General features: G+C 44.5%; 1 protein-coding gene across 1 annotated transcript in view; it reads left to right on the top strand.

The window, feature by feature from the left end:
• LOC140739661 (uncharacterized) overlaps window positions 1-20,388 on the top strand; it is a 329,689-nt gene extending 309,301 nt beyond the window's left edge. The window contains exons 19-26 of the mRNA XM_073068035.1: window positions 370-540; window positions 2,729-2,923; window positions 4,295-4,530; window positions 7,495-7,561; window positions 10,519-10,610; window positions 15,035-15,203; window positions 17,112-17,198; window positions 19,419-20,388. Of these exons, the coding sequence (XP_072924136.1) occupies window positions 370-540; window positions 2,729-2,923; window positions 4,295-4,530; window positions 7,495-7,561; window positions 10,519-10,610; window positions 15,035-15,203; window positions 17,112-17,198; window positions 19,419-19,460 (1,059 nt within the window). The 3' untranslated portion in view covers window positions 19,461-20,388. The remainder of the gene's footprint in view (window positions 1-369; window positions 541-2,728; window positions 2,924-4,294; window positions 4,531-7,494; window positions 7,562-10,518; window positions 10,611-15,034; window positions 15,204-17,111; window positions 17,199-19,418) is intronic.
• The last annotated feature ends 2,285 nt before the right edge of the window (window positions 20,389-22,673 follow it).

Raw genomic sequence — 22,673 nt, 5'->3', positions numbered from 1 at the left:
CACAGTAGCAGAGTGGTTGACATAACACTTTACAGTGCCAGCAATAAGACAGGGGTACTAATTCCTGCCAGTGTCTGTGAGGAGCTTCTACTTTCTTTTCGTGACCACATGGGTTCATCAAAGACTGTGTTGGTCATTGACACAAATAATGCATTTCACTGTACCTTTCAATGGTTTGATGTTCATGTGACAAATAAAGGTAATCTTTTCTAATTTTATTGTCCTGCACTTCACAAGTTTGATGGGACAATGTAGATGGAGCTTCACTCTGTTTCTAACCAGTGTCACCTGTCCTGTGGCTGTGAAAATTTGTTTATCTTAGAATATTTTCAATAATGGTTAAAAGAATTTGTCCTTATCTGGAAACAGGAAAAGGAAGATGGCGAAGAGCCAGAATGTGTCTATTGGAGTAATACCAAACAGAAAAGTGGCTGGTTATCTGATGGTTGTAAACGGATCCATTCCAATCAGACCCATGTAATCTGCCAGTGTAACCATCTGACAAGCTTTGCTGTTTTAATGGCTCCAGTTCAGATTGAGGTAAGAAATCATTCAACAGAAAAATCTGTAGTCAGATGAAAAGGGTGAATGAAGAGAGTCAGAGTGAGAGAGACACAAACACAGAAACAGACCCTTCAGCCCACATTCTCCATGCTGATCGTCAAGGGTCACCTACATTAAAATTTGTTCGGTAGCTTTCTATATACTGGTGATACAAATCCTCGTCTAGATGTCGCTGAAATGTGGTGATGCACCTGCCTCTGCCACCCCCTCAAGGCAGTGTGTCCCAATGGGTGAAAACAATCCTTCCACAAATCCCTTCAAATTCCTTACCCCATCCGCTCAACCTCTGCAACTGCATTTTGACATTTCTGCTATGGTGTAAATTTTCCCAGTATCTATTCACTCTGTGCTCCATCAGCACCCTCTGCTGCAAGGAAAACAAAACACTGATCCATGCAAGTCAAAAGGATGGTTCAGAAGGCATATGGTGTGGTGGCCTTCCTTAGTCAGATGTGGTTAGATCGCTGTCAGAGCACTGAGTTCAGTTCTGTTTGCCTTATTATAGGAATGTTAGAAACGTAGAAAGCCTACAGCACAATACAGGCCCTTCGGCCCACAAAGCTGTGCCAAACATGTCTTTACTATAGAAATTGCCAAGGGTTACCCATAGCCCTCTATTTTACTAAGCTCCATGTACCTATCCAGGAGCCTCTTAAAAGACTCTATTGTATCTGCCACCAGCATCGTTGCTGGCAGCCGATTCCACACACTTAGCACTCTCTGCGTAAAAAAACTTACCCCTGACATCTCCTCTGTACCTACTTCCAAGCACCTTAAAGCTGTGTCCTCCCGTGTTAGCCATTTCAGTCCTGGGAAAAGCCTCTGACTATCCACACGATCAATGCCTCTCATCATCTCATACACCTCTATCAGGACACCTCTCATCCTCCGATGATGTGGAAGATTTAGAGAGTCTTCAGAGGGGATTTGCAATTGGAAAGCATGTCTTATGAGGATAGGTTGGGTGACCTAGGGCTTTGTGAATCACCTCTTCACCCTCTCCACTGATATTTTTCATGACACTTTCCCACAGTGCGGAGGGAGTCAGGATAACTACCAAATGTTAGCAGGAAGCTTGTAAGAGGAGGAGTCCCTCTGTCTCCATTTCTCAGGAAATTACATAGCCTCAGTTTCAGAGAACAAGTCCAGCAGCTCACTCAGCAGCAGTCTAGCTGTGGTCTACACAATGTTGCTTAAAGATTTACTGTTTCCTGTCTGTACTGTACTTACATTTTAATCCCTGACTAATGCAAGGAATTAACCCATGCTTTCTTTACTGCCTTAGCAAACTTTATTTCCACTTTTGGGAATACATTGACTTATACACACTATTCCTCCACACACCAGGTCCTCACCATTCATGCTGCAATTCCTACCCTTATTACAGATACTTGAGGGACACCAACGCTGGACTGAGTAGCAACAAACAATCTGCTGGAGGATCTTATCAGGTCGAGCAGCATCTGTAGGGGGAAAGAAATTGTCAAAATTTCAGGTCCGAACCCCATATCAGGACTGAGTTGATGTTCTGTTTCTGATTCAGGGTTTCAAACCAAAACACCGACAGTTCCTTTCCTCCCACAGACGCTGCTCGACCCACTGAGTTCCTCCAGCAGATCAATTATTGCTCCCACCTTTGTTAGACGTGCCAAGGTTATGGTACGGTATTAGTTATGGGTGGCACTGTAGTGTTCCTGCCTTTATTAGTGTGGTGAACTACATATACCTGTCTGGACACACTCCCCTTGCTGACTGCTCCTGTGGCTCCTCCCACTGACCGTGGCTCCTCCCACGGACCCCGGTATAAATGCGATTGGGGACTCCGCCCCGGTCTCCGTCTCCAGGATGTAGTGTGGTGGTCAATTGCTGCTTGTTCTTTCTTCCAGCCAATAAAAGCCGATATCTCGCCTCACATCTCCAAGAGTTATTGATGGTGCATCAATTAGTTGTGCCAAGGATACACTACGGTATCAGATGTGGACAACACGGTAGCGCAGTGAGCAAAATCACTTTATAGCACCAGTGATCACCAGTTGTGGTTTGATTCCCACCGCTGCCTGTAAGGAGTTTGTACCTTCTCCGCATGATCACCATGTCTAATGCTGTCCCTGGAGACTCTATCACAGCCGATTCCTAAGCGTGGTTCCCCACTTTGTGCTTGCAGATTGACGACTGGCACTTGGAGGTGATCACCTACATCGGCCTCATCATCTCCCTGCTCTGCCTCGCTGCCTCCATCGCCGCATTTGTCAACTGCAAATCCATCCAGAATGCTAACACCAATCTCCACAAGCACCTGAGTATCACCCTCTTCCTGGCACAGTTCACCTTTCTGATCGGAATGTGGATTAAACAGCCGGTAAGAAATCCAAATTACCACCTCTAATTCTCAGATGTCTTCTGAATGTGCAGTTAGTCAAATTCTGCAGCAAAGCCAGACTTAACGTGGGAGTGGTGGGATCTCAGCCCCTGCTCTCCCACCACTCTCCTCTGGTGTCCTCTCCTTCCGTTGACTCATCATGACCAGCGTGCCATCCCTTTAATCAGACCCTCATTGCAATAGTGGCCAAAGCCTCCGAGCATTGGAGACCCTCCCCTTCCCCACGGACTTGTCACCACAGAACATTGCCCTTTCCCTCCCTCTGCCCTCCTGCCCAATGACCTCACGGGACACATCAAACCTCCCCATTCACATTCACCCTGGGGTGCAGTGGATTAACCGTGTCACTGAGTTTCCCGGTCACTGGAGAATGAGTGACATCAGCACACTTTGCAGATCTGGAGCTGCAACAAGATATTTTGTAAAAAGTACCAAAGTTGTTCTAAGTTTATGGACTCACAAGAGTTTATAAACACTGGAAACCTGGAGCAAATCACAAAGGAGCTGGAGGAACAGAGGAGGTCAGGCAATGTGAAACGTCTAACGTCCGTGTCCCTTCATAGATACCTACTGACCCTTGGAGTTCCTCCATCTCCTTTGTGTATTATTCTAATTGTATCACTGAATTACTACTCATTAATAAATCTTTGGTGTGTATCACCACCGTGTTCTTTATATGTTTGCACATTATCTCTTCGATTGTGTACATGTGTTGGTGCACTGGTTTATTTCAGTATCTCTGTGTTAGTATCTCTGAGTTACACACACAAAACACTGGAGAAACTCAGCGGGTCAGGCAGCATCTATGGAGGGAATAAACAGTTGAGATTTCAGGCTGAGACCCTTCATCAGGATTGGAAAGGAAGGGGGCAGAAGTCAGAATCAGAGGGAGAGGAGGGGGAAGGAATACAAGCTGGCAGGTGATAGGTGAGATGAGGTGACGGGGAAGGAGTGTGGGTGCTGGGGAGTGTGGGGTACGAATACAGCAGCTGGGAGGTGATAGGTGAAAAAGTTAAAGGGCTGAAGGAAAAGGAATGTGATCGGACAGGAATGTGGAGCAGTGGAGAAAGGGAAGGATGGGAACTAGGGGAGATAATAGGCAGGTGAAGAGAAGAGAAGAGGTAAGAGGGAGTGGAAAAGGTTGTCAGTCCGTTTCTGATGCCGTGTGTTTTTCTCTGTGTCCATGTGAATGTCTTTAGCTGTGGTTATCTTTCTCTTGTTCCACTTGTCTGTAACCGTCTGTGCGTCTCTGACCCGTCTCTGCATGTTCCTGCCTACGTCCCTGTCTCTGACTGCCCTCTGCTTTTGCCCTGAGCTGCTCACTATCCACTGTGTTGTCTCTTTCTTTAGGTTGTGTGCGCCCTGATTGCTGGGTGTCTGCATTACCTCTTCCTTGCCGTCTTCGTCTGGATGTTCCTGGACAGTTTGCAGCTTTTCATCATGTCCAGACACCTGACAGACACCAATTACACTCACAGACATATCATCAAACCAAGATACCTGTACATTTCTGCTTATGCTGTTCCTGCTGTGATTGTCATTATCTCAGCGGTAATAAACCCCGGAGGCTATGGAATAGAGACCGTGTGAGTATTAAATGATAAGGAAATGTGATAGAGTGATACAACCGACTATTACGCAGAAAGAGGCCATTCGGTCCTTCTGATCCATACTGGCTTCATGCAGATTTAGCCCATCAGTCTCATTGCCTCCTCCCTATCTCCCTCTACCCCTGCATCTTATCCTCCCATACATTCCCATCAACTCCCCTTTGATGCTTTCTCCACCCACCCACAACAAGGGGAAATTTACTGTCAATAACAAACTGTTGGGATGTGGGATCAAACCGGAGCTCTCGGAGAAATCCTGACGTGGTGATGGAGAGAACTTGCAAACTCCACTTGGACAACAACCGAGATCAGGATTGTTCCGGGTCCAGGAGGCAGCAGCGCAATTGGCTGCACCATTGCCCTCACACAGGACGTGAGCTGAGTCCTGTACCAGCTCTGAGAACAAAGCATACAATTCATCCGATGTCCTTCATCTGAAACCTTGACAATACTGTATTAAATATTCCCCAAGTGGTGATTGCATGGTGAAGTGTAGGAAGCTGCCGTGAAACTTGTAAAAAGGAAAACAATTGCGAGGGTTATTATGGATCTTGTCTGAGATACTCCCAGAGACTGGGGAGGGTTTGACTTCACACGTTGACAGCTCCTGTCCCAACTGACCTCAGCTGCTGAGCCACTGAGGGGTCCGAGATTGTCTATAGGCCAGAGGAGAATCTTAAGAATGATAGGGGAAACAGGAGGAAACTATTTCACATCTCAAAGCGTCTACCAATCAACTCTGACTGGAACCCATTTCCCTTATCTAGGTCCACAGCTCTTGACACCCTTATCCAACAAGTGTCCACCCACCTCGGCAGCCTGTGATCAAAGAGTAAAGTTTCCAGTGACCTGATATCCCACTGATTTCCATCCAGGGTCCTACAGAAGTGAGTCTGCCTGAGATCGCAGCATCACAGAACATTGCAGAGATGGTCAGCTAATGGCCAATCACTCCCTCAACTTCTTCTGGAATTGACCACAATGAAAGAGACAAACAAGGCTTCTGTTGAAACACCAGCTGCCTGATGCTGTTGGACTTGGTCACTATCAACCCTAGTCTCTGCATGTGGGGTAGGGGGGTAAATGGGGTGGTGCCCCACCCCGTCCTTCTCAAGTCCATCCTGTGCTAAGTGGCTCCACCCTCCCAGTTTTAAGTCAAGTCAAATTTATTGTCATTTCGACCATAAACTGCAGGTACAGTACACAGTAAAAATGAAACAACGTTCCTCCAGGAACCTGGTGCTACACGAAACACAGAACTACACTAGACTATGTGAGACAGCACAAGGCTACACTAGACTACGTAAAACATAAAAACTGCACTGGACTACAGACCCGCACAGGACTACATAAAGTGCACTAAACAGTGCAGGGCAGTTCAATGATTATATAAACAAGACAATAGGCACAGTAGAGGACAAATTACAATATAATAATAAATGATGTAGATGTCCATCTAGACTCTTGAGCATTGAGGAGTCCGATGGCTTGGGGGAAGAAACTGTTACACAGTCTGGTCGTGAAAGCCCGAGTGCTTCGGTACCTTTTGCTAGATGGCAGGAGGGAGAAGAGTTTGTATGAGGGGTGCGTGGTGTCCTTCACAATACTGTTAGCTTTGCGGGTGCAGCATGTGGTGTAAATATCTGTAACAGCGGGAAGAGAGACATGATGATCTTCTCAGCTGACCTCACTATCCGCTGCAGGGTCTTGTGATCTGAGATGGTGCAATTCCTGATCCAGGCAGTGATGCAGCTGCTCAGAATGCTCTCGATACATCCTCTGTAGAATGTGGTGAGGATGGGATTGGGAGATGGACTTTTCTCAGCCTTCGCAGAAAGTAGTGACGCTGCTGGGCTTTCTTGGCTATAGAGCTGGTATTGAGGGACCAGATGAGATTCTCCGCCAGGTGAACACCAAGAAATTTGATGCTGTTAACAATCTCAACGGAGGAGTCGTCAACGTTCAGCAGAGAGCGGTCGCTCCATGCTCTCCTGAAGTCAACAACCATCTCTTTTGTTTTGTTCACTTTCAGAGACAGGTTGTTGGCTCTGCACCAGTCCGTTAGCCTCTGTACCTCCTCTCTGTATGCTGACTCGTCATTCTTGCTGATGAGTCCCACCATGGTTGTGCCATCGGTGAACTTGATGATGTGGTTCGAGCTGTGTATTGCTGCACAGTCATGGGTCGGTAGAGTGAACAGCAGTGGACTGAGCGCACAGCCCTGGGGGCCCCCGTGCTCAGTGTGATGGTGTTGGAGATGCTGCTCCCAATCCGGACTGACTGAGGTCTCCCAGTCAGGAAGTCTAGGATCCAGTTGCAGAGGGAGGTGTTCAGGCCCAGCAGTTTCAGCTTTCCAATCAGTTTCTGAGGAATGATTGTGTGAATGCTGAACTGAAGTCTATGAACAGCATTTGAACGTATGTGTCTTTTTTGTCCAGGTGGGTGAGGGCCAGATAGAGGGTGGGGCGAATGTGTCATCTGTTAAGCGGTTGAGACGATACGCGAACTGCAGGGGGTCCAGTGAAGGGGGAAGCAGGGTCTTGATGTGCCTCATGACGAGCCTCTCGAAACACTTGATGATGTCAGATGTCCAACCCTTTGGACAGAGGTTGAGCTCCAGTACAGAACTGAGGGGGAGTCACATTGTCACTGGTGCTGTCATTGGAGGAGATATCACAGCCAAGTCCTGTCTGTAGTTTCAGACGGACAGAACTTATCAAACAAAACTATATCAACGAAGAGCACAGGCCATTTTCCCCCACATTCAGGCCAACGTCCCTTAACCAATGGCATTGATTGGTCATCAGTGCACGGCTATTGTTTGGGATCTTGCCATGCAGAGATTGGCTGCCAATTTCCTACACTGTAGATCCGCTGATGTTCTCAATGTATTTCACAAACTGACTGCCACCCAGTGACAAAACTCTTCCATCTTCACAGCTGTTGGTTGAAGCACGAGTTGGGATTTAACTGGAGTTTCCAGGGCCCGGTCTGTTTCCTGATTCTGGTAAGCTTCCTGTTTCTCTCTACACACCAGCCATTCCAGACCAGGGTTCTCTCTTGTTGTGTGCTTCACTTTCAGGCCCCTGTGTGTGTCTACATGGTGTGTCTCTATGCCCAGGGTTCACAGACACCAGATATCACTGTGCTCTGGAGTCTCTCGGTGTCCAGGGTTGAGAAGGACGAGCTTGGGGGATGCACTGAAGCTCGGTGCAGACACTGCAAAAGCTCAGTGGGGAAGGACCACAGTCAAGGGTGGTGCCTTGACCATTAATGATCATTAATGGAGAATGTGTGGAGCAGGTTAAGACCTACAAGTATCTGGGAGTACAGTTGGACGAGAAGCTAGACTGGACTGCCAACACAGATGCCTTGTGCAGGAAGGCACAGAGTCGACTGTACTTCCTTAGAAGGTTGGCGTCATTCAATGTCTGCAGTGAGATGCTGAAGATGTTCTATAGGTCAGTTGTTGAGAGCGCCCTCTTCTTTGTGGTGGCGTGTTGGGGAGGAAGCATTAAGAAGAAGGACGCCTCACGTCTTAATAAGCTGATAAGGAAGGCGGGCTCTGTCGTGGGCAAAGTACTGGAGAGTTTAACATCGGTAGCTGAGCGAAGGGCGCTGAGTAGGCTACGGTCAATTATGGAAAACCCTGAACATCCTCTACATAGCACCATCCAGAGACAGAGAAGCAGTTTCAGCGACAGGTTACTGTCGATGCAATGCTCCTCAGACAGGATGAAGAGGTCAATACTCCCCAATGCCATTAGGCTTTACAATTCAACTGCCAGGACTTAAGAACTTTTTTTTAAAGCTATTATTAATGCTTTTTGAGTTAGTGATTTAGATGCATATCATATTATTACTGAGTTAAGTATTGTATGTAATGAGTTTTTGCTACAACAAGTGTATGGGACATTGGAAAAAATGTTGAATTTCCCCATGGGGATGAATAAAGTATCTATCTATCTATCTATCTCTGCTGTGGGGCTGTGTCCAGTGTAGCAACCCCTCACGAATCACTCATGGACTGTGAGAAGCATCGTGTCCTCTCAATGTTAATGTGTCTGACACTCAGCGTGGTCAGCACATTTGATAACTGAAGAAATATCAGTGAACCTGGCCCTCAGGTGTGTGTGAATCGCACCTCTGACCTAGGGGCTGGCCTTTGACCTCTGATCTGTTGCTTTCAGAATCAGAATCAGGTTTATCACCTGCATGTATTGTGAAATTTGTTAACTTGGCAGCAGCAGTTTAACGCAATACATGATAGAAGAAGAAAAAAATAAAATAGTACTAGTAAATAATTAAATCAATTACAGTTTACGTATATTGAATTAATTAAAAATCGTGCAGTACCAGAAATAATATATTAAAAAAGAGAGGTAGTGTTCATGGGTTCAATGTCCATTTAGGAATCAGATGCCGGGGGAAGAAGCTGTCCCTGAACCACTGAGTGTGCGCCTTCAGGCTTCTGTACCTCCTACTGATGGTAACAGTGAGAGAAGGGCATGGGTGCTGGAGGTCCTTAATAATGGACGCGGCCTTTCTGAGACATCTCTCCTTGAAGGTGTCCTGGTTACTTTGTAGGCTAGTGCCCAAGATGGAGCCCACTAAATTTACAACCCTTTCTCCTAACCCTGAGCTTCCTCTCCTAACCCTGAGCCATTGCCCCTAACAACTCCAACCCTGTGTTATCCTCAACTCCAGCCACTGACCAACACAAAAGATGCACCCAGCCTGCACATCCTGGGTAGTTCCCTCCATTATTTGCCCCTCCCCAGACCCTCTCTGAGTCGTGTGTGCACTGGGCCCAGTGATAACAGAATCTTCATGGTTGCTTTCGTCCCTTTGAGACATCGGCACATTTACAGATTAGATACCACTTTACCCCAAGTGTTGGGACAGTTTGTCAAATACTTCACACTTTGGAGATAATGAAAGATTTTGATCTAAAAGCAATTCCTGTTGTTGAAGTATGGTATCTCTTTCCACCAACTTCATCATCCTATTATTTATCACTGATTAGGGTGGGCCTAGTCCTTGGGTTTGGTTGTGTTTCACTGCATAATTAAGAAGAGCAGTGAGGAGGAATAGGCAGGTTGAGGGGCACCGGGTCATTGATTCAGAGCAGGATGGAGGAAAGAAGCAGAGAAAGTGGGGCCTGCTTCCCAACCTTCTGGCCTGGAATTCCCAGCTCACAGATCCCACTGACTCAGCATTGTGGTTGAGGGTGAACAATTCCCAGTTAATTCCTCTCCTGGGTTTCCTAGTCATGCCAGTGCATCTGGATTCTGTGGAAATTCCCACCCCCTGGAAGAATGTTGGTTTTCCAAAATGTATGAGTGGAGAGTCTTAGGGGGAGACATGGGGGACAAGCAGAAACAAGAGAAATTCTGCAGATGCTACAAATCCAAGCAACTCACACAAAATGCTGGAGGAACTCAGCAGGTCAGGCAGCATCTATGGGAAAAAAGTACCGTCAACGTTTCGGGCCAAGACCCTTTGGCACCATTCTCCGTGTGTTGCTTAGATTTCCAGCATTCGATTACCACACTGCTAAGTCTCTTCCAAGTAGGGCTACCCTGAACAAGTCTAAATCTCCCCAGAGCTGCTGAAATGTCTCAGCCCAAAACACCTTTCCATAGATGCTGCTGGCCCATTGAGCTCCTCCAGAATTCTGTGCGGACAGGGAGAATTTTAGATAAAGAAAGAGAGAGTGTCATGGGTAAAACCAATAATCATTGAGGAGTAAGTGTGAGTGTCAGTGAGTGAGAATAGAAAGTAGGAGGAGTGAAATCAAAGTGCAATTTGGGAAATCCGTTATGCCTTGCTAATGAAAATCAGCATTTCTCTCACTCTTGTCTCGCTTTTTCCCTCCATCATTCTCTCGCACTCTCTCTCTCACACACTCTTTCTTTCTTGCAATCTCTCCCTCTCTCGCACTCTCTCTTTATCTCTCTCCAGGTCAATACAGTCCTTTTATTTTCCGCTCTCTACTCACTGAGACGCCATTTCAACTCGCGCAACAAGGAGGTGTCGAAGCTTAAGGAAACCAAGTAAGTGACTTGATGGATGTATATAAGATGATATGAGGCATGGAGTGGACAGCCAGCATCTTCCTCCCAGAGCAACAATGGCTAATACGAGATGGCATGATTTAATGTGATTGGAGGAAGAGTATTGGGTAGAGGGTGGGGTGCAATCTTGGAGGTAACTTGTTCACACAGAGAGTGGTGGGAGTGTGGAACACATTATCAGGGTGGTGGTAGAGGGGGGTACATTAGGAACATTTGAAAGACTCTTAGAAAGGCACATGGATGAAAGAAAAATGAAGCCCTATGTGGGAGAGAAGGGTTAGCTTAATCTTGGAGTAGGTTAAAAGTTTAGCACAGCATCTTGAGTATTGTGGAAACCATGATTAGAGCAAACACGATTTTACCAAATCACAGGGAAGATTCAAAGTGGCAATTCAGATTCTACACCTGCTTTGTGTCTTATGTAGCACAGCATCCCTGAATTGGCGATATATTACTGCTTCTCTGCTGTGACTGGGTCTGCACTGTGCCTGTTCTCTGTTCTATGGTCCACTATGTGTCCATCACTAGCCCAGCCTCATGGGACCCTGTCATGGGGCAGAGTCCTGGCATGGAAGCTGCTGTTGTTCGTGACCTGGCAAAACACAGAGACACTCCTACTGAGAGCCAACAGCACATGACCCATGTGGCTAGGTCCCAAATGCCTTAGGCATCCTTGATGTTACAAAGTAAATATATGCACTTGTATCCTCTTTGGATAATTGTAGGGAGGGGACACCAAGATCTCCTTGCACATACCTCACCTTTCAGAATCAGAATCAGGTTTGTTAGCACTGAAAAACGTCACTATCACTGACATACTAGTGGTTGCTTTATTAGGCATGTCTATTACATACACCAACATATTCTGCTGCTGTAGCTCATCTGCTTCAAGGTTTGATGTGTTGTGTGTTTGAAGAATCTTTGCCGAACATCACTGTTATAATGCATGGTTATTTGAGTTACAGTTACGTTCCTTTCATCTTCAACCAGGCTGCTCATTCCCCTCTGACCGCTATCATTAATAAAGTGTTTATGCCCACAGAACTGCCACTCACTGGATTTTTATAAAACAAAATTTGCACTGTTCTCTGTAAACTCTAGATACTGTTGTGCATGAAAATCCCAGGATATCAGCAGTTACTGAGATACTCAAGCCACCCCATCTGGCACCAACTGTTATTCTACAGCTAAAGTTACTTACATCAGGTTTCTTCCCCATTCTGATTAACAACTGAAACTATAGAGCATGCCTTCTTGCTTTTATGCATTGAATTGTTGCCATGTGATTGGCTGATTATACAGTTGAAGTCAGAATTTTCCATACACCTTAGCCAAATACATTTAAACTCAGTTTTTCACAATTCCTGACATTTAAATCTAGAATACATTTAAGAATGTGGAATGTCAGAATAATAGTAGAGAGAATGATTTATTTCAGCTTTTATCTCTTTCATCACTTTCCTAGTGGGTCAGAAGTTTACTCACACTTTGTTAGTATTTGGTAGCATTGCCTTTAAATTGTTTAACTTGGGTCAAACGTTTTGAGTCACCTTCCACAAGCTTCTCACATTAAGTTGCTGGAATTTTGTTCCATTCCTCCAGACAGAACTGGTGTAACTGAGTCAGGTTTGTAGGCCTGCTTGCTCGCACATGCTTTTTCTGTTCTGCCCACAAATCTTCTATCGGATTGAGGTCAGAAAATGATGTCAAGTCTGGTTCATCCTTGGGAGCAATTTCCAAACAGCTGAAGGTACCACATTCATCTGTACAAATAATAGTACGCAAGTATAAACGCCATGGGACCACGCAGCCGTCATACCGCTCAGGAAGCAGATGCATTCTGTCTCCTAGAGATGAAAGTACTTTGGGGCAAAAAGTGCAAATCAATCCCAGAACAACAGCAAAGGACCTTGTGAAGATGCTGGAGGAAACAGATAGACAAGTATCCATATCCAGAGTAAAACGAGTCCGATATCGACATAACCTGAAAGGCTGCTCAGCAAGGAAGAAGCCACTGCTCCAAAACCACCATAAAAAAGCCAGACTACAGTTTGTAAGTGCACATGGGGACTTTTTGGAGAAATGTCCTCTGGTCTGATGAAACAAAAATTGAACTGTTTGGCAATAATGACCATAATTATGTTTGGATTAAAATGGGTAAGGCTTGCAAGCTGAAGAACACCATCCCAACCGTGAAGCGTGGGGGTGGCAGCATCATGTTATGGGAGTGCTTCGCTGAAGGAAGGACTGGTGCACTTCACAAAATAGATGGCATAATGAGGAAGGAAAATTATGTGGATATATTGATGCAACACCTCAAGACATCAGCCAGGAAGTTAAAGCTCGGTCGCAAGTGGGTCTTCCAAATGGACTATGACCCCAAGCATATCTCCAAAGTTGTAGCAAAATTGCTTAAGGACAACAAAGTCAAAGTATTGGAGTGGCCAGCACAAAGCCCTGACCTCAATCCAATAGAAGATTTGTGGGCAGAACAGAAATAGCATGTGCGAGCAAGGAGGCCTACAAACCTGACTCGGTTACACCAGTTCTGTCTGGAGGAATGGAACAAAATTCCAGCAACTTGTTGTGAGAAGCTTGTGGAAGGCTGCCCAAAATGTTTGACCCAAGTTAAACAATTCAAAGGCAATGCTACCAAATACTAGCAAAGTGTAAGTAAACTTCTGACCCACTGGGAAGTGATGAAAGAAATAGAAGTTGAAATGAATCATTCTCTCTATTATTATTCTGACATTCCACATTCTTAGACTAAAGTAGTGATCCTAACTGACCTAAGACAGGGAATGTTTTCTAGGATCAAATGTCAGGAATTGTGAAAAATTGAGTTTAAATGTATTCAGCAAAGGTGTATGTAAACTTCTGACTTCAACTGTATACTTGAATTAATGAACAGGTTTACGGATGTGCCTAATGAAGTGACTACTGGGTGTATGTCATGATATTTGTTGTTTTGAAGCAGCAAATTAACTTTATCTTTTATATTAGAATTATATTGTTTTACATTTGATCCCTGGTGAGTAAGTGGGGTGACAATTAGCAATTTCCCAGGAAGGGCTTCTGTCCATGGTGCTGATCTCTGCGCATGGTGACATTGGAAGTGGGGAGCTAGTCGGCCAGAGTTCAGATCATTGGTCAGAGATTGCATGTGGAAATCTTCTTATGTACATGCCATGTGAGAACAGTGTTAGGACTGACATAGTTGCTGCCACTTAACCCTCAAACCCAATGACTAGGAATGGGTGCAAAGACAATGTAAAATTGATGATATCAACAGAAGATGGGACACAGCATTAAGGTCTCACTCAGAAGGCACTTCAATAATCTGAGCATGACCTAGCAGAGCCAACATTGTATCATGAAGGGAAAGTCATGTTTCCTATCGACAATCTAATAATAAATAAGGTTGAGAAGGAGGAACCATTGGGTTTTCAGAAGGCATTTGGACATTATGGCAGAAGTACTCCTTCTGGGGATAGATTGCATAGACAGATGAGGTGATTCTCAGCAGCTCTGAAGGCTTCTACCCACTCACCCTCAGGATCCATTCTTGGTTATGTGCACAAATTGACTGGTGTGCGCTGTGGTGAAGGTTTACCAGGCTGATCCCTAGGCTGGATAGCTTGATGTTCGAGAGACATTTAAGCAGAATGGAACTTCACTCATTATAGTTTAGAAGGGTGCAAAGGGCCCACTTTGAAAACAGATGATTATGAAGGGGATAGAGAAGATGTTGAGCAGATGACGGGGCATTTAGAGCAAAGAACAGTTTCCGGATGGAGGTGACACTTTTGAAAATCGAATCATGAGGGACTTCTTACCTTGAAAGATTGTAAATCTGTACCCCAGAGTGATGCAGGTATGGAGTTATTGAATATTTGAAAGACAGAAATTGACAAATATTTGAGCTATGGGAGAGTCAATGGGTTTGTAGAGAGCAGGTGAGTATTGTGGAAACCAAGATTAGACCAACCACGATTTTACCAAATCACAGGGAAGATTCAAAGTGGTAATTTCTACACCTACTTCATGACTTATGTAGCACAGCATTCTGAATTGGCAATATATCACTGGTCCTCTGCCGTGACTGGGTCTAAATCCTGGGACTCATTTTCCCACCATTTCATGGGAGCACCTGCACCAGAAGGAAAGCAGCACTTCCAGGCAGTGACACACCACCGCCTTCTCAAGGGCAGTTTTGATGCAATAAGCAATATCCTTTCCAGTGATGCCTGGGGCCCACAATGGATCCAATAAACACAAGAATATGCTGTTGGCTGTTGAGAAAGTCCTGTGGGTATGAAAGATCCCACATGAAGGGAATTTCTTCATTCCTGTGCTTTTCTGGTTCCTGGTATTCCTGGTTTCTTTTTCCTTCTTCTCTACAGAACCCTAACCATTAAAGCTGCAGCACGGATGTTTGTTTTGGGAACCACGTGGATCTTTGGAATATTTCAAGTTGATAAGAGCACTGCAGTGTTCTCCCACTTATTCACGGTCATCAACAGTCTCCAGGGTCTGTTCGTTTTCCTTATTTACTGCGTTTGCAATCGCCGGGTAAGAATATCTTCCCTAAGGACACATATTGTGAATGGTTGGGCACTCGGGACATAAAGAAACAGAGGAACCTATGAGTATGAGTTTGAAAGCTGTGTCAGAGGCGGACAAGGTGGCGAAAAAGGCATTTGGCACACTGGCCTTCATTAGTCAGGGCAATGAGCATTGGAGATTGAACATTATTTTGCAGTTTCATAAGTTGTTGGTGAGGATGCAATTGGAATACTGTGTATACTTCTGGTCACCCTGTTATCAGTAGTTAAATTGGAAAGAGCTCAGACAATATTTGAAGATGTTTCTGGATTAGAGGGCCTGAGTTATATGGAGAGGTTGACCAGTTTAGGTCTCTATTCCTTGGAATGTAGGAAAATGAGAGTCAACCTTGCAGAAATGTTTAAAAGTATGAGAAACATATACTGTATAAGATGGGTGATAAGTCTTTTCCAGAGGGTTGGGGAGACCCGAACTAGGGGGCATAGATTTAGGGTGAGAGGGGAAAAATTTAAAAACTGACCTGAGTGGTAGAGGATGGTGAGTATATGGAGTAAGCTGCCAGAAAAAGTGGTTGAGGCAGGTACAGTAGTATAATTTAATAAGTATTTGTATATGCACATGGAAGGTTGGGGGTTGAAAGGAGCAGACTCAATGGGCCGAATGGACTAATTCTGCTTCAGTGTCTCATGGTCTAACACAGGAATTTGGAACTAACGGGTGGGCATCATGGTTGGCATGAGCTTGTTGGGTCGAAGGGCCTCTATCCAAACTGTATTGCTCTATGACTCTGGAACTCGATGAATTTCTCCTCCTGATCTTACTCTCCACATATAATCATCATAGTGATGAATGGTTAGAGCGTCTTTTACTGAAGCATGAATTTGAAGCAAGAGTCAGCCACATGGTCCTTTAGGTTTTCTTCACCATTTAATCTGATCAGGCTGATGTGATTGTGACCTCCAATCTTCATTTTCATCCCCCCCCCCTTATAACCTTTCATCCCCTTACCCAGAAGCTCTCTGCCTCTGTAAGTTTTTTCAAAGATCATGATTTCATTTCTCTTTGATAAAAGAAATTTGGTGGTGTGGTGGGTAGTGAAGAGCACAGTCTCAGGCTACAGCCAGACCTTGATCAGTGAGCAAAATGGGCAGAATAGTGGCAGATGGAATTTGACGATGGTAAGTGTGAAGTGATGAGAACAAGTAAGGGTTGGATATACACAATGAATGATATGTTCTGAAGGAATTTTGAGGGACAAGGAGCCCTTGACATGCAGTTTCAGAAATCCTTGAAGATGATAGCATGGAGAGTTATGTACTTGGATCCTAAGTTGCCTCTGCACATTCATTTATACTTTTGATATGTGAATCTATCCTCTTCTTTTGATGTTAGTGGTTTGGCATGACACCTGAGCAATCTGCTTCCTGTAAGCCTCAAAGCACTTTCCAGTCCCAGTATTAGTTCCATGAACTACTTCCATGGGAGGCAATGTGGAAAGTCTAATCCTATCTGACCGAGTATCTTGGAGATTTCCTTCTCTCTGAGTGATCCACTGAAGGTGCCAATGGGACATAGCGACTACGTAAATTGTAATTCTTACTTGGCCTTGGGACTCTGAAGGGTGATTGAAAGATAGTTTTATTCTACTAGGTAGGAATTAACAAATTCTTTAAAGCATGCTACAAAATAATAGTTAGTGTGTAAAGGTTTCTCTCACCACTCATAACTGTGTTATGACACTTACATCATCATTACAAAAATAGATAGAGAGGACCATTGCAAAAATAAATATCAGAAAATGGAAAAAAAGTGCAAAATTCACAATTAGCACAAAGAATCAAACAATTTTATTGTGTAGAAATAAAATTCATTAAAACTGGGTGTGACTAATGTATCATTCTCATTTTATTGAAGGTGGTTGATGAATTACGGAAATGGTTGATCAGTAAACGGAAGAGCATCACCATCATGTCCACACAGATGGAGATGAGCATTACTGAGGTGAGAAGCTTTATCCAGAAGGACAGAAATCTTCAGAAGGTCAGGCTGTGTCCGCGGAGGCAGAAATAAACTGAGTGTCTTGGGCCAATGACAGTAATGGTTCTCTTTTGACATCTATAGAACAAGAAAGAGTGAATGTTGCAGGAACTTCATTCCTCCAATCAGGCATAGGCTGAGAAGTGGGAAATAATTCACAGACAATCACCACCTCCATCAAGAGCACATCAATCCACTTATCCCTGAGATTCAATGATGTCATTGAGTCCCTTCCATCAACATCCTGGAGCTGTCACCATTAACTAACTGAACCAGATCAGCCACATTTACTGTAGTATACATGTGGAATGAGCAGCCAGAGGAATTGCTTGAGTTAGGTACAAAAACAACTTTTAAATGGTAGTTGGATGTAAATGGATAGGAAAATTTTAGAGAAATGGGATAAGCTTGGATGGGGCATCTTGGTTGGTATAGGCTAGTTCGTGACGAGGCCTGTTGCCGTGCTGTATCAGTATCAGATTTCAGAATCAGTTTCTTGGAACAACCTGAAAGATCTCAGAGATGGTATTTGAAATAATGGGCAAATCGATTAAAAACCGATGCACACCATGCTATTGCTTGCATGTTGGCCGGGGGTGAGGTGGAGCAGTGTCAGTGCTTTTGCTGGTGCAAGTGTTGGAGGAAGCTGAGGGGGAGGACATTTACTTGTGCATGGAGGGGGAGGGTGGGCCATTGGGATTCTCATATTCCTGTCAGTCAATCCTTGGTGTAATTTGTTTTGTGGATGTCTGCGAAGAGTAAGAGTTTCAGGCTATATTCTGCATACTTTCTCTGATATTAAATTAACCATTTAAACACCAGGAAACCAGACAAAGCTGATCTAGCTGAACATGAATTTGATGCAGCTTTTACATTCTCAGTTGATGAGATTACCTGTAAAAGTACATTTTGACAACAGAATGACATCTAGACGAAGAGTTAATTGAGGAACAGACAAGTTCCAAATTGCAGAATAAAATGATTACCACAGGTATAGCAATAAATCCAATTTTCTGACACAATGATGAGGACATGCTATTTCATAATTAGTGAAGTCCCTGAAACTTGGGCAGCATCGCTGCTGCATTCAATGTCTCTACTTTAGTCTGCGGTTTCCTGTTTCCACATTAGAACAACACACATCACTATTTATTAATTATTAGCCCTCACAATTCTTTCCCCTGCAACACAGTTTTATTATCACTGACATATGTTGTGAAATTACTTAATTTCTGGTCCCAGAACTCTGCATTACATAAAAGTTACTAAGAGTTACAAAATAAATAATGCAAAAGGCAACTGGATAGAGTTCATGGTGTGTTCAGAAATCTGATGATAGAAGTCTCCTATCCTCGTCCCTGATGATAGTAACAAGAAGAAGACATGTCCCGGATGGTGAGGGTCTTTAAAGATGGATGCACCTTCTTGTGTCTCCTCGAACTCCTAATGAAGTAGATGGTATTTGAGCAGGGCCTAGCCACAGGAGTTTGGACAGAGTAGAGCCATGAGCTCAGCACACATCCTTGACTGTCAGTGAGGAGGAGATGTTATGACTGATCCATAATGATTGGTCTCCCGATAAGGAAATCTATGACTGTGAATCACTTGGTGACAATAGTGGGTCCGACACACTGCTGGATTCCTACAACATCCTCTCATGATCTCAGCTCAAGACTCACAGCCCCCCCCCCCCCCCGAATCACCAGTTTAAGTCCCACATTGGTGGGGTTACTGCTCCTGACAATGGACAGTGAACCCACACAGCTGAAACTCTAATCCATGCAAATAATGAGATTGTTTCTGCCTCCACTTGGCTTTTTGCTGCCCTCTGCTGTTGCATGAGATCTGATGATTGAATAACAAGTCAGTTTGCTCCCCTTGCTGGGAGTGGTGTCTGCAGGGTCTCGGCAAGGTAGCTTGGCCTTGCCCCATCCTCTGCCCACCACACACGAGTAGGCACCAGCTTTCCAACAGACCATTGTGGGCCAACACAGGTGATGAGCACACTGTGGTTCTTGTTCCCATTCAAGCCCTCCTGCTGACCATGAATGCCAAGGAGCTTTGACTCTTCTGGCAGAACCCCCAAGGCAGTGAATAGAAGAATTTTACCTCCTTAAATTTGGTCTTAACCCAATTTTGTCTGGAGCAAGACAAGTAATAGCAATCTCATTTTGTTTTATCTAGACTTATAAAGTAATACAATCAGACTCAGTCATGACCCAATGACAAGATTCTTCTTAGTGGAGTTACTCTCTTTCATTCTCTTTCGCTATTGCTGTGCATCTGGCTCTGAAGATTGTGGATTCAAGACCCACTGCCAAGAATGGAAAGCTAATTTGTGGGAGTGGTCTCACCAGCAGAATTATTTGGCTTGTACTGAGCTTGTAAAAAGGCAGAATCCAACTGGAATTCTAGAAGTGTGTGTGTGAAAGTGAGTCTGTATAAGAATATGTGTGATATTTGCTGTTATAATGATTGTGATTATAAATAAATGTCAGGATTTTTGCTACATTTCCAAGTTTGACACAGATATCCTGTTATTTTGATTGTTGTTGCTTATGAGATTTATGACTTTGGTGCCAACATTGTTGAGAGTTTACCTGAAATCACAGTGAGATACCAGATTTGAACTTGACCTTTTTCTAACATGTTGCATCTGTAGAGGTCCGACATAAAGATCAGATACACAATGTACACCAGACTCTAACGGATACAAAACCCATGTAGTAGATTGGCACAGAACTTGGACATGTGCACAATTCATGTTCGCACATAGGCACTCACTACACAGACCTAAAGCACATGTAGAGCAGAAACATACACAGATGCACATGTGCACAAACACTCACATAAAAGACAACCATGCACACACAGACCTCAAGCACATATGCAGCAGAAATACACACACACACACACACACACACACACACACACACACACACACACACACACACACACACACACACACACACCAATTTGAGTTCCGATTGTATCCTGTGATTGGCTAACTCAGCACCAGAGAAGCATCACGTCTCTCCTCTTCTGCCTTTATAAATGGAAACTCAGTGCCAGTGTTGTGCGCTACATCCCTTTTCAAACCATCTATACGAGAAATAAATATGATAATTTTAGTAGGAATAAAGCTCTTTATTTATGAATTTGTTTATGCTTGAAAATCACTGGACTATTGATCAAAATCCATAAAATGAAAGTGTCTTAAATAAATAAATCTTATTGTACTGAGGCCATTGTGTAATAATTAAAAGTGAATGAGATTTTGAACTGTAGAAAGATGGTTGTACATGGATTATCACGTGGTGAGAGGAATGACCCCCCCCATCATACTAGAGAAATGGGTGTGGCAACACGAGTCAGTGTTACGTCAGGGGTCTGTCCTGGACTGACCTGAAGACCCATGAGATGTGTTCTTGGTGGAGCAGCGGTCACCTTCACTGCCCACAGACACTGGACATAACTGTCTCCAAGCAAGGCCACCTTTCAGCCCAGATATTCCCCACAACCAGCACAGCTTCTGGGGGCTGGGACTGGAGGGGTCATCGTCTCCAATGGAATGACCATGGAATGGTTTGCAAATCCCACCACAAATCCCTTTCCCCTCTTCCCCCATCAACTCACCAACGTCTGTTGTAGGAGGCCCAGTAGAACTGGAACCTCAGGGAATTGGAGAAAGAGTCTGTCTCTGTTGGTCCATCGACCCTGTTTAGGGCCAGATCAATGCCTCCTGGTCCTAAGGATATTCCTTCAGTTTTTTGAGTTGAGGTTCAATTCCAAGGAATTATAGGAACAGTCATTATTGCCCACTGTTTCCTTCCATTGTGAACCCCGCTGAAGATGAAGGTGGCTTGTTGAGGGCATTACTGCTGGCCCATTTCTACTAAAGTTGCTCTACTCTGCTGAGGTACACACCCATTCCTGACCTCTCCTAAGCCCCTACTTCTCCTTACCTAACTCTCCTTTCAACCCCCATCTTCCTGACCTTCTCAGTCCAACTAACTTCTCTTAAATCCACCTCTGGTGCTTTCCTACAACCTCATCCTTCATAGATTCCTCCCCCTCCCACGGTCCCCCTCCATCCTCTCTGCTCTGGGTGGAGTGGGAAATGGTGGAGACCACAAAGTGAAAAAATCCCTCCTTTGGGACCTGGATCTTGGTGAGTTTATTGTTGTTCTCTGGGCCTTCAGTTACAATAAATCCATAAATAAGCAGTACAAGAGAATAGTGAGGTACTGTTCATGGATTCATAGACCATTCAGTAATCAGATGGTGGAGAAGAACAAACATTTCCTCAAATGTAGGTGTGGGTCTTCATTTTGAAGCCGTGGTGCTTTAAGAAGGGAGAGTCCATCATTCAGGACCCTCACCATCTGGGACATGCCCTTTTCTCATTTCTACCATCAGGAAGGAGGTACAAGAGCCTGAAGCCCTACACCCATCATTTCAGGAATAGCTACTTCTCCTCTGCCATCAGATTTATGAATGGTCCATCAATTCTACCTCACTATTCCTCTTCTGTTCTATTTATTTATTTCTGTAACATACGGTCAGTTTTATGTTTGCACTGTACTGCTGCCACAAAATAATTCATTTCATGATATACTGAATGTCAGTGTCGTAAGCCTGATTCTAATTCTGCCCTTGGTGAATTCATTGTCGGGTCTCTGGTCCTCAAGCCTGAGTTTGGGGGCGGTCTCCATGTCTCTCTAATTCTCACAGGTCCACCAGAAGTTGCCCTCCTCCTCTCTGAACTCGGACCTCAGGAAGTTGTGGGCTTCAGACTCCCCACCTGAGAGCTGAGTCTATATGAAAGGGTTTTCTTTCCTTCCTCTCCTGAGGACCCGCTCTGCGTCGGTCTATTCATTGTGGTGCAGAGAGCCATCACATTCCTACAGCTCCCAATGTCTCCCCCCACACGTGACAGCCCAGGCACTGTAGACACACGCACACCCGTTCTCCTGTTGTCCATTCCTGTCCCTACAGTCTCGTCCCATCCTTTCCTCCAGTTCAACAACAGCCTGCAATTGCCTGTCACTTTGGATAAAGATGTATATCAGCTTTATTTATCACATGTACATCAAAACATACAATTAAATGTGTTGTTTCTGTTAATGTTCAACACAGCTCGAACATGTGCTGGGCATCCCATCGGTGTTGCTACACTTCTGCACCAATGTAGCATGCCCACAGCTTACCAACCCTGACCCAAATGTCTTTTTGGAATGTGGGGGAAAGTCGGACCACCTGATGGAAAACCACATGATCACAGGGAGAACTTAAAAACTCCTTAAAGATAATGTCAGGAATTGAAACCAGATCACTTGTGCTATAAAGTGTTATGCTAACTACATTACTGTGCTGCCCTCAAACAGCACCATGCCATCCTATTCCTCTAGGGACTGACCCAGACGTCAATCTCTGGGC

This window comes from Hemitrygon akajei, chromosome 16, assembly GCF_048418815.1.
Source record: "Hemitrygon akajei chromosome 16, sHemAka1.3, whole genome shotgun sequence".
NCBI classification, from domain to species: Eukaryota; Metazoa; Chordata; class Chondrichthyes; order Myliobatiformes; family Dasyatidae; genus Hemitrygon; species Hemitrygon akajei.
Note: the sequence above shows the minus strand (reverse complement) of the source record. Positions and strands in the feature narration are given on the sequence as shown.